Source organism: Conger conger, chromosome 13, assembly GCF_963514075.1.
Source record: "Conger conger chromosome 13, fConCon1.1, whole genome shotgun sequence".
NCBI lineage: Eukaryota > Metazoa > Chordata > Actinopteri > Anguilliformes > Congridae > Conger > Conger conger.
The window spans coordinates 45,318,526-45,334,019 of NC_083772.1; the positions used below are offsets into that span (position 1 = coordinate 45,318,526).

The window sequence follows — 15,494 nt, forward strand, 5'->3', positions numbered from 1 at the left end:
ATACTAGTTAGTGGCCAAACGCCTTTGGACTGTACTGTGAGAGGATGAGCAGGAGGTGGGAAGTGCTAAAAGGGTTTAAATGTGCTAAAGGTCTTGTTAAGTCAGGCCTGAAATATGTACTTCCCATATAATTGTTTCTTCCCAATATTAGCTGTGTTACTGGAACAGCACACACACACACACACACACACACACACACACACACTCTCTCTCACACACACACACACACACACACACACTCTCTCACACATACACACACATACACACACTCTCTCTCACACATACACACACACACTCTCTCACACATACACACACACACCTCACACACACACACACACACTGGTACAGCACACACAAAAACACACACACACACACACAGAGCACTGGAACAGCACACACACAGACACAGACACAAAGCACTGGTACAGCACACACACACACACATAGACACAGAGCACACACACACACACACACACAGGGCACTGGTACAGCACACACACACACAGAACACTGGAACAGCGTACACACACAGACACAGAGTACTGGAATAGCATACACACACACACACACACACACCACTTCAGCGTAGACACACACCACTCCAGACAAACGCACACCATACCAGCGCAGACACCAGCCAGCCCTGTGGGCAGAGAGTGCACACACCCAGCCTGAGTGTACTTCTCTTACAGAGCAGTGAGTGGGAGCGCGGGGCAGGAGTGTCTCCATAAGCCCTGTCACAAAGTGAACGTGGATGTGTGGAAGAGAGTCGGTCAGTTCAACTGCTACAGCCCCCAACCCCCAACCCAGTGTAGTGATGGCAGGCCTGTGTCTAATGTTTCTGTGAGCATGTGTGTGTGTGTGTGTGTGTGCGTCCATGTGTCTGTGAGCGTGTGAGTCTGTGCATGCGTGTGTGTGTGCGTCCATGTGTCTGTGAGCGTGTGAGTCTGTGCATGCGTGTGTGTACTTGTGTGTGTATGTCTGTGCATATGGGTGGCTGTGTGTGTACGTACACTTGTGAGTGTATGTCTGTGCATATGGGTAGCTGTGTGTGTACGTACACTTGTGAGTGTATGTCTATGCATATGGGTAGCTGTGTGTGTACGTACACTTGTGAGTGTATGGCTGTGCATATGGGTGGCTGTGTGTGTACGTACACTTGTGAGTGTATGTCTGTGCATATGGGTAGCTGTGTGTGTACGTACACTTGTGAGTGTATGGCTGTGCATATGGGTGGCTGTGTGTGTACGTACACTTGTGAGTGTATGTCTGTGCATATGAGTGGCTGTGTGTATGTACCCTTGTGAGTGTCCGTGCCTGCGTGTCCATGCATGTGTGTGTGTTTGTGTGTTCATGGCTAATAAATCATTGCCAGATTTCTCATTACTGATCAGTGATGAGACCAATGCGCAGGACTGGAATGGGATCTGTATATAATACAGAGCCTCTCCTAACATAAACCATTTTATTCTTATTAAAATGATTATTTCAGGCCCATTCCAATTGTGTTACAGAAAGGCTCACCTGTTTTGTTTTTTTGGTCTTTTTTGATAATTGTAAAGTTTATTATAAAATTGATAAAAATTTACTGTAAAGCAGTACAATAGTTAAAGCACTGTTGTGGTTTTCCAATCGAAAACATTTCCAGACTTTGAGTAGAAGTTTTTCAATAACGAGGATGAGGCAGAATCTTCCAGAATATCAGACTTTATTCTCTAACGGTGATCATAAAGGCGTGGTGTCTCTGCAGAGTTCAGTTACAGAATGGCTTTCATACAGCTTCAAACAGGCTTCCTCCCAACAGGTGCCTCTTTTCACCACACCACAATCACTTCACAATCCCTGATAAGGATAGCTCAATTCTGATTGGTTGGCGCCAATTGGGCCAGTATTGTGAAATCATTGTGGTTCTAAAAATCCCTGTTCCCTCCACCATCCCCGCTTCCCTAAGGGATCACCTTCAGCCCCACGGCCTCTGGTGGGCCTTTTCTAAAGTGCATACAAACAGTGGAAATAAGATACAGTGAATATCCAGCAGTGCATGTGGCTTAATAAAAACAAGAATAGAACTTAATACAACACTATACTTTCACACACTTATATGGGTCCATATATATATATTGTCTATCCATGTCTATTTATCACATTTATCTGGATCTAAGTGCTTTTTGTATAAATAGTTTACATTGATTCTCACATTAATATGGCTTTTGATATGAGTGCATATCAGGTAAATATTACCATACAGGTATATGATGTACTACATTTCAACTTAATATTTCCAACAGCACTTAATATAGTTTCACCGGCATTTATCAAAAATGTCACAAACCGTGTCACATGGTATAAAACAGCAGGTCATACACATCTATAAATAAAATATTGGTCTCATTATCGCAACAGACAGTCAATGTAGCAGAATGTTTGTTTTGGTGATTGTTTTGTAACTGGGCCGTAGAGTATTTCTCCCGGCCTCTCTGGGTCCGGAGCCCTGAGTTCTGAGCGGTGGGCTGAGTTCTGCGGACCCCCGGCCCCTGGGCGCTGGTCACAGATCACTCACTCCCTTTTCACCTGTCTGTCTCTGGTGAGGAACCTGATGTGAGACCACACACACCACACCTGGGGGAGAGAGGGAGAGAGAGAAAGAGAGGGGTCACATAACCACACACATCACACCTGGGAGAGAGAGAGAGAGAGAGGGAGATCATATAACCACACACACCACACCTGGGAGAGAGAGAGAGAGAGGGAGATCATATAACCACACACACCACACCTGGGGGAGAGAGGGAGAGAGAGAGAGAGGGATCACATAACCACACACATCACACCTGGGAGAGAGGGAGAGAGAGAGAGAGATCATATAACCACACACACCATACCTGGGGGAGAGGGAGAGAGAGAAAGAGAGGGGTCACATAACCACACACACCACACCTGGGGGAGAGGGAAAGAGAGAGAGGAGTCACATGACCACACCTGGGAGAGAAAGAGTGTGAGAGAGAGAGAGAGAGAGAGAGAGAGAGGTCACATGACCACACACACCACTCCTGGGAGAGAGAGAGAGACAGAGAGGAAGAGAGACAGAGAGACAGAGAGGAAGAGAGAGAGAGAGAGAGAGAGAGAGAGAGAGAGACATCCCCTCCTGCCACCACCACTGAGCTGGTAGAGATTAAGAGCCTGCAAATTACATGTGTTAAACATTTTAGAAGATTCTGTTCTGTTGTTATACACTCGCCGTGCACTTTATTAGGTATTTATTTCTTCTTCTTTTTTTTTTACTTCTACTTGCTGTAGCCTATTGTAAGGGTAATTTTCTTAATTGATTCTTAATTGACAATGTGTGTTAACATAAAGACAATCACATGATTACAAATAACCTTTTAGTGATAATCCTTACTATTACTATTAGATCACTCTCTGAATTAAGTGCTTACTATGAGTCTTTCTCTGTCTCTCTCCTGCAGACAGACTTTTCACCTTAATGTCTCTGCTTCTCAGCTAGCACATTCTGGTCTTACAGCAAGGTCAACAAGGGGTATTCAGAAGACAAAATACTGATAAATGTTCATGGCCAGCTTCATGTCTTTTTGTTTTGGTAAAGCCCCCCCTTCAGGAAAAGTGTGTATAAAAGTCTTACTATGTCTGATTCAAATCAGAAAGCCGGTAAGCATTCTCACTTTCTGTCATTTCTTTGCAAATAAATACGAAAGTTAAATCGAAGAATAGCTATTGTTGTGTTTTTACTGGATCTGTTTAATCAGACGATGCTCACCTGTGATATCTTATTTGTGCATGTTAAAAAGGGAATTTTTCCCTGCACAGTTTGGCGATGAGGATGGGATCGCTAATGTGGTTCTTCCCTATACAGAACAGTCTTGGAGTCTGTGACACGGACAGACAGTGTACACTGCCAGGGGTTATAGTCCCTTGAACCGAAAAACCCACCCCACGAAGGGATTGTAAGCAATCGCCTATGGGGAAGGATGATGGTGTCCGGTCCAGTTCTGAGACGTTTATGTGTGGGGTAACCAATACGCTTGGGGCTGACGAGCTCATCACTCAGAGAGTGATTCAAACACGAGAGCCTGTATGGCGTCTCCAGAGCCGGCGTGCTCTTACTAACACTCTGGGACTGGGTCCCAAGCGCTGAGAGTGTTAGAGAGTGTTTGGTAGCAATACGAATACTCTGGGACTGGGTCCCAAGCGCTGAGCGTGTTAGAGAGTGTTTGGTAGCAATACTAACACTCTGGGACTGGGTCCCAAGCGCAGATAGAGATAGAGTTGTAATTGTAATAATAGAGAGACCTGAGTAAATACGTATATAAAAAGAAAAGAACTGAGCACTAAAGTAAATTACCTTGTTGTGTAATATGGTATGTTTTGTTGTCCATGAGAGTGCAAGCTGAACACAGGCCAGTGTGATAGAGGCGTTGTGTAGCGGGTCTGTGTGTGTGTGCGCGCATGTGTGAAAGTGTCGACATTGGAGACAAATGGTCTTTTAGACTCTGATTAGATCAGGTGCACCTTAAAAATAAAAAAATAAAAAAAAGTAATGAAGTTAATTCAGTTAAAAAAATGTTTTAAATAAAACTTGCGCATTAAAATAAGTAAAAAGGAAAATTATTAATAATAAGGTACAGACTGGTAGTGAGGTAAGGTAATAACCATGAGCTCGAAGAGTTCAAAGAGGCAAGACCCAGAATTTGCGGGTCCTATGAAAATAATGCATGACAGTATGGGTCGGCAACCACACACCAGTGTATTATCATTTTATACTGTAAAAATAAATGGAAATGGAAATATGTTTGGATTTGTGGAAAAAAAAAAGAAACAATGTTAAGACAGGAAAAGCAGGCTAAGAGGGAAGAAGGAGATTCATCTGCAGTGAAAAAAAAAAAAAATGAAAAAAGAAAAATCTATTTTTTTAATGTATCACAATTTTTATTCTTTGTAATTTTGTTTTTAATTTTTAAATTCTTTTTATTCAGTGTTACCTCCTGTTTCAACTGCTCTTTTGATCCAAATTTAGCATAACGCCGGCATATACAAAATTGACCTGGACCTAGATTACCCTGCGTGTCCGCCAGACCACTATCAGCAACACCCGGCACGGCTGCCCCTGCACCCACCCACCGAGGAGTCCAGTGCTGCGAGACCCCCACTTTCCAGCAGTGGGGCTGCGGATAGCGGAGTCAGGCAACAGCCTCAGCACGGAACCCAGCTGACTAACTGCTTCATGGACGGTTTGCGGAAAGAGCTGGCTTCAGCAAGAGGATACTGGACTTTGGGAAACGGCTTCCCAGGGTAATGTCACGATCCAAAACCCTGGTGGCTGCCCCGGATGGAATGGCTGGACTCAGATGCCACAGGGCGCTAGTGTTTTCCCGAAATCCTGGCAGCCAAACTGGATTGCAAGGACAATGAAGGTGCGCAGGGCGCATGCACGGGGTGGTGAGTCCGCGGGTTTTCTATATCGAACGCCTGCAAATTCATTACCAATCGGGTCGTTAAAAGTAAGACTTTATTGTAAATATGGGGGCTGGTCATTCTGTAATAAAAAAATTGTGGGGATCAAAGCCTCCACCTTGTGGAAAAACTATGGTCAGTCAAGATGCCGGAGGAGGTAATACAACAGAAAAGTTTATAATTCCTTTACTGGTTCAGGATAACAATGCGGGTTCTACTATCATTTTAAAACATGCACTTATATTCTCTCCTGTATGTCTGGTAAACCTGCTTGGCAGAGATATTAAGATTGGTTAGAATGTACAAATGACGGTTTAACAATTGGTAGAATTAACTGTGTAGAAAACTTTGAAATGTACTTCTATGAGTGGGATCTGGACAGATGCCCAGGCACAGCTAAGGCCAGGTAAATATGCCAGTGATGGAGGAAGCAGAGGGTTTGAGAATGTGTAGAAGATTGATGTAAAAGATGTATTGAAAGGAAGAAAAAAGGGGTTTGAGTACAAAGTACCTTGCTCAGACACAGGACAAAATGAGGCACTGGTGAAAAGCCAGTGAGAATTAAATGAAATGGTATGGTGAAACAAAATTATGTGCTAAATTGCTTTTGGTAGGACAAGATTTTTGCATTGTCTGTACAACTGAGCTCAGCACAACAGCCATTTTGTACCATTTTGGGAAGCGCACCCCATGTGTCTCTGTGTAAAGCCTCAAACAAAAAAATGGGAGGACACAGGACCCTGGGTTAAATTATGTTTGGACTACAGACTGGGAAGAGAGGAGAACTCACAAAATATTCTCCCTCTGTGTGTGTTACTACACACCAGTTTCCAGACTCGGACAGCATTCATGCATTGCCTTGTGACACTCATATGTATTTGCATATGTCAGACCCAAAACTGAGTGCAATTCCCTCCCAATTGTGGGCCATGCCCAAATATGATGCAGGGCTCATGACTGGGGCTACTTCAAGTTACCCCTAAAGTCAGAGTACAGGCCATGTAAACGCAAATGTCCCCTCCGCCCAGAGGCTGAGGAAGGAATTGGCCCTGTTTTTCATGCGTTGTTCAAAGCTGGTGTTGTGGTTCCCTGCCCTAACTCTCTGTGCAATACAATTCTGCCTGTAAAAAAACAGGTGGAAACACTGTGCTCCAGTTGTATCTAACCTAAACTACTAGTGTGGCCCAAGTCCCGGGCAATGCAAAACATTTCACTGTGATCGATCTTGCTAATGTTTTTTTGTTTTTTCAGTATGCCGGTTGATATTGATTCCCAGTACTGGTTTGCTTTTACGTTTAAGGCAAAACGATACACCTGGTCTAGATTACTACAAGGGTATTCTCTGCTGCTCTGCAGGAGAATTCCAAACAATACTAATTCAGTATGTTGTTGACATTCCCAATTCAAGATTCGCTCAAGCTGCTAAAATTCCTAGTAACAGGGCCGCAAGGTCAAACGAGAAAAACTCCAGTTCACCCTGATTGAAGTTATATATCTAGGCCACAAAATTTCTAAAGCAGGAAAATATTTGGGAATTGACAGAATCCAGGCGATTCTCGATTCTCCTAAACTCCAAAGTAAAAAAAATAAATAATAATAATAATCTTTTCTAGGCATGACAGGTTATTGTAGACAGTGGATCCCTGACTACTTGACCCACGGCCTAAATCTCTCTACTAACGATAAGGTTACATGGACAGAGACTGCTGACATGTATTTTCAGAAATTAAAACGAGACATCAGCCCCGACTTTGGGCCTTCCTGACATTCACAAACCCTTTCTTTTGACTATGAATGAGAAGGCTGGTTATATGACTGCTGTTCTTCTGAAAAAAACATGATAGAAACAGGCCTTATGTTGTTGCATATTATTCTCAGAAACTTGATGCTGTCGCTAGGGGTCTCCTCCCTTGTCTGCGATCAATTACAGCAGCTGCTTCTGCTGTGATGGCTTCTGCATCGATCGTTGCTTATCGCCCATTTTTGGTTCCTCATGCAGTAGCTGAGATTCTGCTAAAGCAGAAAGCTGCTCATTTCTCACCAGCCCGCTTACTTCATTACCAACATGTGCTTCTTTCCCTGCCGAGTGTTACAGTGAGACGTTGTACTGCTCTGAATCCAGCTCCACTGCTTCCCACCCCTGAGGATGGGAGCCTCATAATTGTGTGCACGTTATAGATCAAGTTCTCTCTCCCCGTCCTGATCTCACTTCCACCCCCCTTCCCAATGCAGACTTGGGAGATTTTTGTTGACGTTCTGCCAGTCGCTGTCCCCTTACAGGTGACGGGTTGGTTCTGCCAGTCGCTGTCCCCTTACAGGTGACGGGTTGGTTGGATATGCGGTTGTGACACCACCAGACACTGGAATCAGCCCGACTTCCGGGTCATTTGTCTGCTCAGGCTGCTGAACTTTTTGCTCTCAAATGCGCCTGCTCTCAAACCCCCCCTGGGTTGATGCTGGACAAGGACCTGGCAGACACTCGAATGGTAAGTTACTGTGTTCAGCTAACCAATGTTCTGAGATCTGTGCATCAGCAGGCTCGAGCAGCTCTCCCAGTGCCAGCCAGTGGCCCTATGGTGATAAAAGACTTCCGGAGGAAGAAGTGGCACCAGCCTAGGTGGAGAGGCCCTTACCAGGTTCTGCTCACTGCAGCCAATGCGAGGGGAAGGCCGGGTCCGCGCCAGCCACTACAAAAGGGCTCCACCAGCACCAAAGGAGGGATAAGGGTGAAAGACCCCCCTCAAAAGGGCTTCACCAGCACCAAAGGAGGGATAAGGGTGAAAAACCCACCTCAAAAGGGCTCCACCAGCACCAAAGGAGGGATAAGGGTGAAAGACCCCCCTCAACCAACACGCAGGACCAGCTAGTTCTCACAGAGTTTAAAAACTCAAGAGAACCAACACATCAAGGAGCACATGATAGTAAACTCCCAACATGCCACACCCAGACAAGAAAGCCGAGTGGTTCAATCCCTTCAGAAGAGCAGGCTGCAGTGCCGAGGTAGGCCTAGCCATATTAGATCTCATCTCCCTCATCATTGTTCTGCCACTCATCTTGGTCCACAAGAAATTCTGCAACAACAATTGGTAGGCCGTATAGCTGAACTGAGGAAACGGCCCAAAAGGTATGCGACTGCAGGGGATGAAGCTTGGCTGACACCAGGAACTGCATCACATCACTATGCTATTAACTCCAGGAGGCGCTATGCTAAGTGGACTGCAAAACAACACTCTAACCATTCCTATTATGTTTGCTCTCACACGCCTCCATTGATGTTGTCAAACTGATTGACTGATTTCTCTGTTCCATTTGAATTTGTCAAACTCCCCAATACTTGATAGCAATTGTTCTTTACTGGAGAAGGCATTCCAGTAGTGTTTAAAAATAACCCTGTCCCTTGGGAACACCGACTTTGGTCTGGTGGGGAGAAGTTACTGGAAGCTTTGTTTCCTGGGATAGGGGTATTGGGTCCACTAACAAACAAGAGATCACACGGTACACTGTTCTCTGGTGTTGGCTCAGCTTACTGCAGAGCAAGGGAGGGTTTGTGTAATGATTGGAGGGAAACTGTTGTACATATATACTGAATTTTGATGGGGACGAACAAGTGATAGAAATAAGGTGATTAGAAATATGACCAGGATACGTGATGAACTGACAGAAAGGGAAGTTGACACAAGTAAAGATAGTTTTGTTTAAATTTTCTGTTTGGGTGGAAGAAAATGTTGCTCAGAATCTTTTTGCCTTGTTGTCTCAATGCTGTTTTGTTGTGACTTGCCACTTATCTGTGTGTGCATTTCTCGCACCACTCAGGCTGCTGTCAGTCAGTACCTACATCTCCGTGTCCTGACCCTGAGTATGAGAACGCATTTCTCCTCAAACAACTCCCTGACCTTCCATAAAACACTCTGTATCTGTTTTTGTCTAAGTTCTTAGGGTTTTCAGTCCTTCTTTCGCTCTGCGACCACCGTAGTCTGTCTGTCTGTCTTCCCCTGCATTCCCACTCATGCATCCCACCTGTTCTTCATTTAGCGTCTCCACCTCCCACTCCTTACATAGATTTCCTTCCTGTCTTTCTTGCTTGCCTCTCACCTGTTTTACGTTGTCTGTTCTGTTCTGCGACTGGTTCCCCCTGCCCAGGTTCTTGACAGTTACACCCATAATCAGTACATTGTTAGTTGCATAATCACCTAACTGATTCATACATGATTACAATGTTTATTGGATCTTCATTTTATCTACAACTTATGATTTTGTTTCTCTACAAGGTTTTGCTTATAAGAATCATCAATTGGTCAATGGAGTGCTATGTGCCTGCATCTGCCGGTATCCAGAAGCGACGCTTAGCTGTTTGGAGAAAAGAAAGCTGGGAAAATGTCTTTTCCTTGGAAAGAACGGGTTTTTCGATTTCTCCTGTGATACTGGAGCTCTGCACTGCACATATCCATAGCTGACCATTTTTGTCATCCACATTATCAATCCATCCATCCATTATCTGAACCCGCTTATCCTGATCAGGGTCGCAGGGGGGCTGGAGCCTATCCCAGCATACATTGGGCGAAAGGCAGGAATACACCCTGGACAGGTCGCCAGTCCATCACAGGGCACACACACCATTCACTCACACACTCATACCTACGGGCAATTTAGACTCTCCAATCAGCCTAACGTGCATGTCTTTGGACTGTGGGAGGAAACCGGAGTACCCTGAGGAAACCCATGCAGACACAGGGAGAACATGCAAACTCCACACAGAGAGGCCCCGGCCGACAGGGATTCGAACCCAGGACCTCCTTGCTGTGAGGCGGCAGTGCTACCCACTGCACCATCCGTGCCGCCCTCATCCACGTTATGTTATTTTAAATCAATTATTACCCGATTGAGTAGATGTGATCAGAAAATAGTTTTTGTTATCAAGAAAAATTGGGTTGGTCGTCCCTAACTGCACGAAGAGAGCTACATTCGCTTCTATTCATCTATAAAGCTCTAATTGGTAAACTCCCATCGTATTTATCCTCGCTCCTCATTCACAACTCTATGAGTTGCCGAACACGCTCGCAGTCACACACCAGATTGCTCATTCCGCACGTGAGGACGGAATATGGAAAGTCTGCTTTTTCTCACTATGCTCCGGACAAGTGGAATAGGCTCCAGGACACTCTAAAATTGGATCAATTTGTTTCTCTAGACTCTTTTAGAGTGCTCCTCGTGGGTACCATGACTGAGAACTGCTCGTGTTTTACCTGATTTTTTGTGTCTTATCACTTATTATCTGTTTTTTATAACTTGTTTTTTGTCTGCTCTTATCATGTCTGTTGCAACCTGTATCTTTTATATATGTTTTTTGTAAACAGGGCACCCTTGAAAATGAGAGCTTGCTCTCAAGGGACTTCCCTGTATAAATAAAGGTCAAATAAAAAATTAAAAAATAAAATTACTATTAGATCACTTTCTGAATGAAGTGCTTACTATGAGTCTTTCTCTCCTTAATGTCTCTTCTCAGCTAGCACATTCTGGTCTTACAGCAAGGTCAACAAGGGTATTCAGAAGACAAAATACTGATGAATGTTCGTGGCCAGCTTCATGTCTTTTTGTTTTGGTAAAGCCGCCCCTACAGGAAAAGTGTGTATAAGAGTCTTACTATGTCTGATTCAAATCAGAAAGCCGGTAAGCTTTCTCACTTTCTGTGATTTCTTTGCAAATAAATATGAAAGTTAAATAGAAGAATAGCTATTGTTGTGTTTTTACTGGATCTGTTTAATCAGACGATGCTCACCTGTGATATCTTATTTGTGCATGTTAAAAAGGGAATTTTTCCCCATGCACTATCCACTAAGAGTTATGATGTGTTTTGTGGTCAGAGATGCTTTTCTGCATACCACTGTTGTAATGTGTGGTTATTTGCGTTACTTTCACCTTCCTGTCAGCTTTGACCAGTCTGGCCCTTCTCCTCTGACGTCTCTCATTAACAAGGCGTTTCCATCTGCAGAACTGCTGCTCACTGGATGTTTTTTTGTTTTTTCCACCATTCTTTGCAAACCGTAGAGACTAGTGTGCATGAAAATCCCAGGAGATCAGCAGTTTCTGAGATACTCAAACCACCCTGTCTGCCACCAACAATCATTCTAGGGTCAAAGTCACTTAGATCACATTTTTCTCCCATTCTGATGGTTGATCTGAACATTAACTGAAGCTCCTGACCCGTATCTACATGAGTGTATGCATTGCACTGCTGCCACACAATTGGCTGATCAGATAATCGCATGAATAAGTAGGTGTAATAAGGTAATAAGGTTCCTAATAAAGTGCTCGGTGAGTGTATATTCTTTGTTTCACTTTGACCGGTTGAAATGAAACATGAAATCCACCTCAATTAGAGGAGAAAGATAAGCCAGGTGTTGACCGCTTCCTCTCGATTAGTGCGCGTTTCTACTCTCAACGCTTTCTCAGGAAAACGGCAGCAACACAGCTCAACGGCTGTACTTCCTGCTTTCGGAGATGATCGTTTATAGAGTATTGATACACGGTTAGGGTCCACGGTGTGCTGAGTGCTGATTGGCTGCTGGGACGTACCTCCGCAGACAGACAGAGCAGCCTGCCCCCAGTGAGGAGAAGGGTCCCCAGGACCTGCAGCCAGGCCGGGAGGGAGAGGGCCCGCGACAGCAGCCCCCGCTGGTACCCATACAGCCACACAGGCAGGATGTGCAGCCCTGCGATGGCCAGGACCCCTGGAGGCGTCCTGAAACCTGCCGGCACAGACAGCAGATCCATCTCTCCTTTAGTCTCACTGCACTTCTGTTAGTGGAAATGTACAGATGTTTGATTTTGCAAAAATTAGCATGTGCTAAAGGTTTACGTGTGCTAAAGGTCTTGGTAAATCAGGCCCTAAATATGTACTTCCCATACAATTGTTTCTTCCCAATATTAGCTGTGTTATTGTCCCATTGTTGTACAGCACTGAAAGCACACACACACACACAGCACTGGATTAGCGTACACACACAGGGCACTGGAACAGTGTACAAACACACACACAGCACTGGAACAACGTGCACACACACACAGGGCACTGGAACAGTGTACAAACACACACACAGCACTGGAACAACGTGCACACACACACAGGGCTCTGTCTCACCTTTGGCCATGACAGCCTGGACCAGCCAGGGGCTGTCTGAGAAGCTGCTCTTCCACTGGGCACCGTGTGCGTTGTGGTTACAGACAAACACACACCACTCCAGCGCAGACACCAGCCAGCCCCACTGTGGGAAGAGATTGCACATGAGTGTAGTATTATTATTGCTATAATTACGATGATGACTATGACTATGATAGTTATTGTTGTTATTATCATTAACGACCCTGCAGGGGTGCATTGCACAGTCAGTGGGACGGAGGTCGTGCCTGGTACAGCATGCTCCACACCATGCCCCGCCCCAGGTTGTCCACCACCACGTCCAGCCAGGCCCCAAACTCAGAGGTTTGGTCTAACCTGCGAGCCACACAGCCGTCTACCCCTGAAAAGCATGGAGCACCATCAGGACGGACTGTACGGCCAGCAGATGGCGTGACAGGACAGATCCGTTTCATAAATAAGTATCCAAAAAACAGACTGTAAGAACCTGTATAGGCTTTATACAGTATTAACACCTTGAGAATTCCTAATATTTTCACACATGTACCTTCTACAAGTCTCTAAATCCTGTTGTGTGTATATCATTGTGTATACAATTGTTCAAAATAATCTATGCACTTCCTAAAATACTTTAAACCCCAATTTTTGTCAAAAAACATTGCAATCTTTCATAACTCATATAAAACAATGTGTATGCCCGCTTAGAGTTAAAACATGAGGTGGGAGCCATTGGTTTACTTGTGTGGAATGACTCAGCTAACATATTTCGCATTTGAATTAAGTTCCAAACGCTTGGAACGCGTGTAACGATGACGAAGGAAATGGCGGAGGCGCCATGGACAGATGACACCAATGAAGAGGAAACTGTACATATATCAAGGTCGTGTTGTTTGTGTCTGTGTTTAGGAATTTGAGTTAAGATTACAAAATGCAAGATAAAGGCGGTGTCCTTGGAGCGGCTAATCCTCCGCAATACTGCAGACTACAGTAGACATATCCTTCATGAGCCTTACAAATCTAGCGCTTTATTTATCGGTTAGGATATGGCCAGATGGTCATGCCCAAATTCACTTCAAATCGGATATTTAACATTGGTCTACTCTTCAGTAGATGAGGGATCATCAAAGGCCCTCGAATCCAAATCCAACCCTGTTTTTCTTTTCTCCCAGGTAAAGGGAGGGTCGAACATAGCTCTCAGCCCTCAAGGACCGTGCGTTGCTGATCCGTGCTCTAGAGGGAAGACACGACGGAAACACGGAACTAAGCCAACACCTTCGAACGCAGTGGAGCCTTACATAGGTTAACCGTAATTTGAAACCGAGCTGTTCGAATTTTATTAGTTTAGTTTAGTTTAGTTTATTTATTTAGCACAAATTTTAGTACAAATCTGTGCAAGGTGGGAGCGAAGCCCTAACAGGCTTGTACAGAGCTCCACACCTAACCAACACTTACTACATTTAGTACATTTAGCGGGCACAATAAAATGTAGCCAATCCATATCCAACATAGGCTGATACGAGAAAGAAAAGAAAAATAGAATGTTTAAGGATTAAACATCAGTTGATACGAGAAAGAAGAAACAGACAACATAGGATGATAATTAAATATAAGATGATATAAGAAAGAAAAACCAGACAACATAGACTGATGATTAAACATAAGATGATATAAGAAAGAAGAAACAGACAACAAAGAATGTTGATTAAACATAAAATGATATAAGAAAGAAGAAACAGACAACATAGGATGATGATTGAATATAGGATGATACGAAAAAGAAGAAACAGACATCATAGGATGATGATTGAACATAGGATGATACGAGAAAAAAGAAACAGACAACATAGGATGATGATTGAACATGGGCTATTATTAGTAGCCTATTACTATTATTATTGTTTTATTATTATGAACAATCATGTATTGTTATTATTAGTATCACTATTATGATGATGATAATTATTGTCGAATTTCTCCTCATATAAATACAAGGAAGTGCAAGAAATCTGTCGCGTCAGACCAGGGACACATTCATTAAGTTTTGAATATATATATTATAATATAAATATATATCAATATTATATATTTGTCTAAAAATCTCTCATCAATTCTCGTCAATTGGCGTAATTTTTATCGCTAATAAGTAAATAATTGTATTCATAAGTCAAAGTTATTTATAATTAAGTAACATTCTTAAAGACACAAATCCACATTTTTAAGAGTTTTTAAAATATAAATGATCTACCATCCAGTATTATTGATATGCCATAGCAGGGGACAAACACCGCAGGGTTATCGAAACCACTCCATGAGCTGAGCACCAGAAGGACTCTGATGTATCCTGCAAAAAGAGCAGCGATTATTATTATTATTATTATTATTATTATTATTATTATTATTATTATTATTATTAGTGGTAGATGTCGTAGTAGATATATGTAGACGATATTGTGTAAAATATATTTGCAATATTGCAATAGCGACTTAAACTGAGATATGATTTACTGTTAATGGACAAATCCAGTAAAAAGTAACCTACATGATCGTGAAGCGTCTTACCAATAATATTGGGTACGTACAGCAAAACCCCAAGTCCCATTTCCCAGCGATACTTCCAGCGATACTGCCGTTCAGTAGAGATGTTGTTTCATTCTGCCAGCGTGCATGCTGATTGCGTCAGCAAATAGCCAACCATTGGAAGGCTAAAGGAATTAGTTATCATTTTTTCTGTAAAAACAATTATTTAAAAAAACCGCATTGCAAGACTCCATTTCCAGTTAGCACGCGGTAAATGTGCTAATTTTGGAAAAAATGTTACCTAAAGTTTTCTACCGATTACAAATGTACCGCATGTCATAACACTTCCTGATACGTTCGCCCGCATGGACAT

At 43.4% G+C, this 15,494-nt stretch overlaps 1 protein-coding gene across 1 annotated transcript; it reads right to left on the reverse strand.

Annotated features, from left to right (window-relative positions):
- Positions 1–1,701: 1,701 nt before the first annotated feature.
- si:ch1073-145m9.1 (uncharacterized) lies at positions 1,702–15,282 on the reverse strand. The gene is made up of 6 exons (XM_061216649.1): positions 15,164–15,282; positions 14,850–14,945; positions 12,874–12,986; positions 12,608–12,731; positions 12,043–12,215; positions 1,702–2,619 (listed from the first exon to the last, which is right to left on the reverse strand). The coding sequence occupies exons 1-6, from the start codon at positions 15,201–15,203 to the stop codon at positions 2,557–2,559; spliced, it is 609 nt and encodes a 202-aa protein (XP_061072633.1). The 5' UTR covers positions 15,204–15,282; the 3' UTR covers positions 1,702–2,556.
- Between the last annotated feature and the right edge of the window lie 212 nt (positions 15,283–15,494).

Excerpts from the sequence above, each read along its gene's own strand:
- si:ch1073-145m9.1 (XM_061216649.1), bottom strand. The coding sequence starts at position 15,203 with ATGGGACTTGGGGTTTTGCTGTACGTACCCAATATTATTG. Across the intron at positions 14,946-15,163 it reads GTACGTACCCAATATTATTG|GATACATCAGAGTCCTTCTG; the intron begins GTAAGACGCTTC and ends CTCTTTTTGCAG. Across the intron at positions 12,987-14,849 it reads CATATCAATAATACTGGATG|GGGTAGACGGCTGTGTGGCT; the intron begins GTAGATCATTTA and ends CATGCTTTTCAG.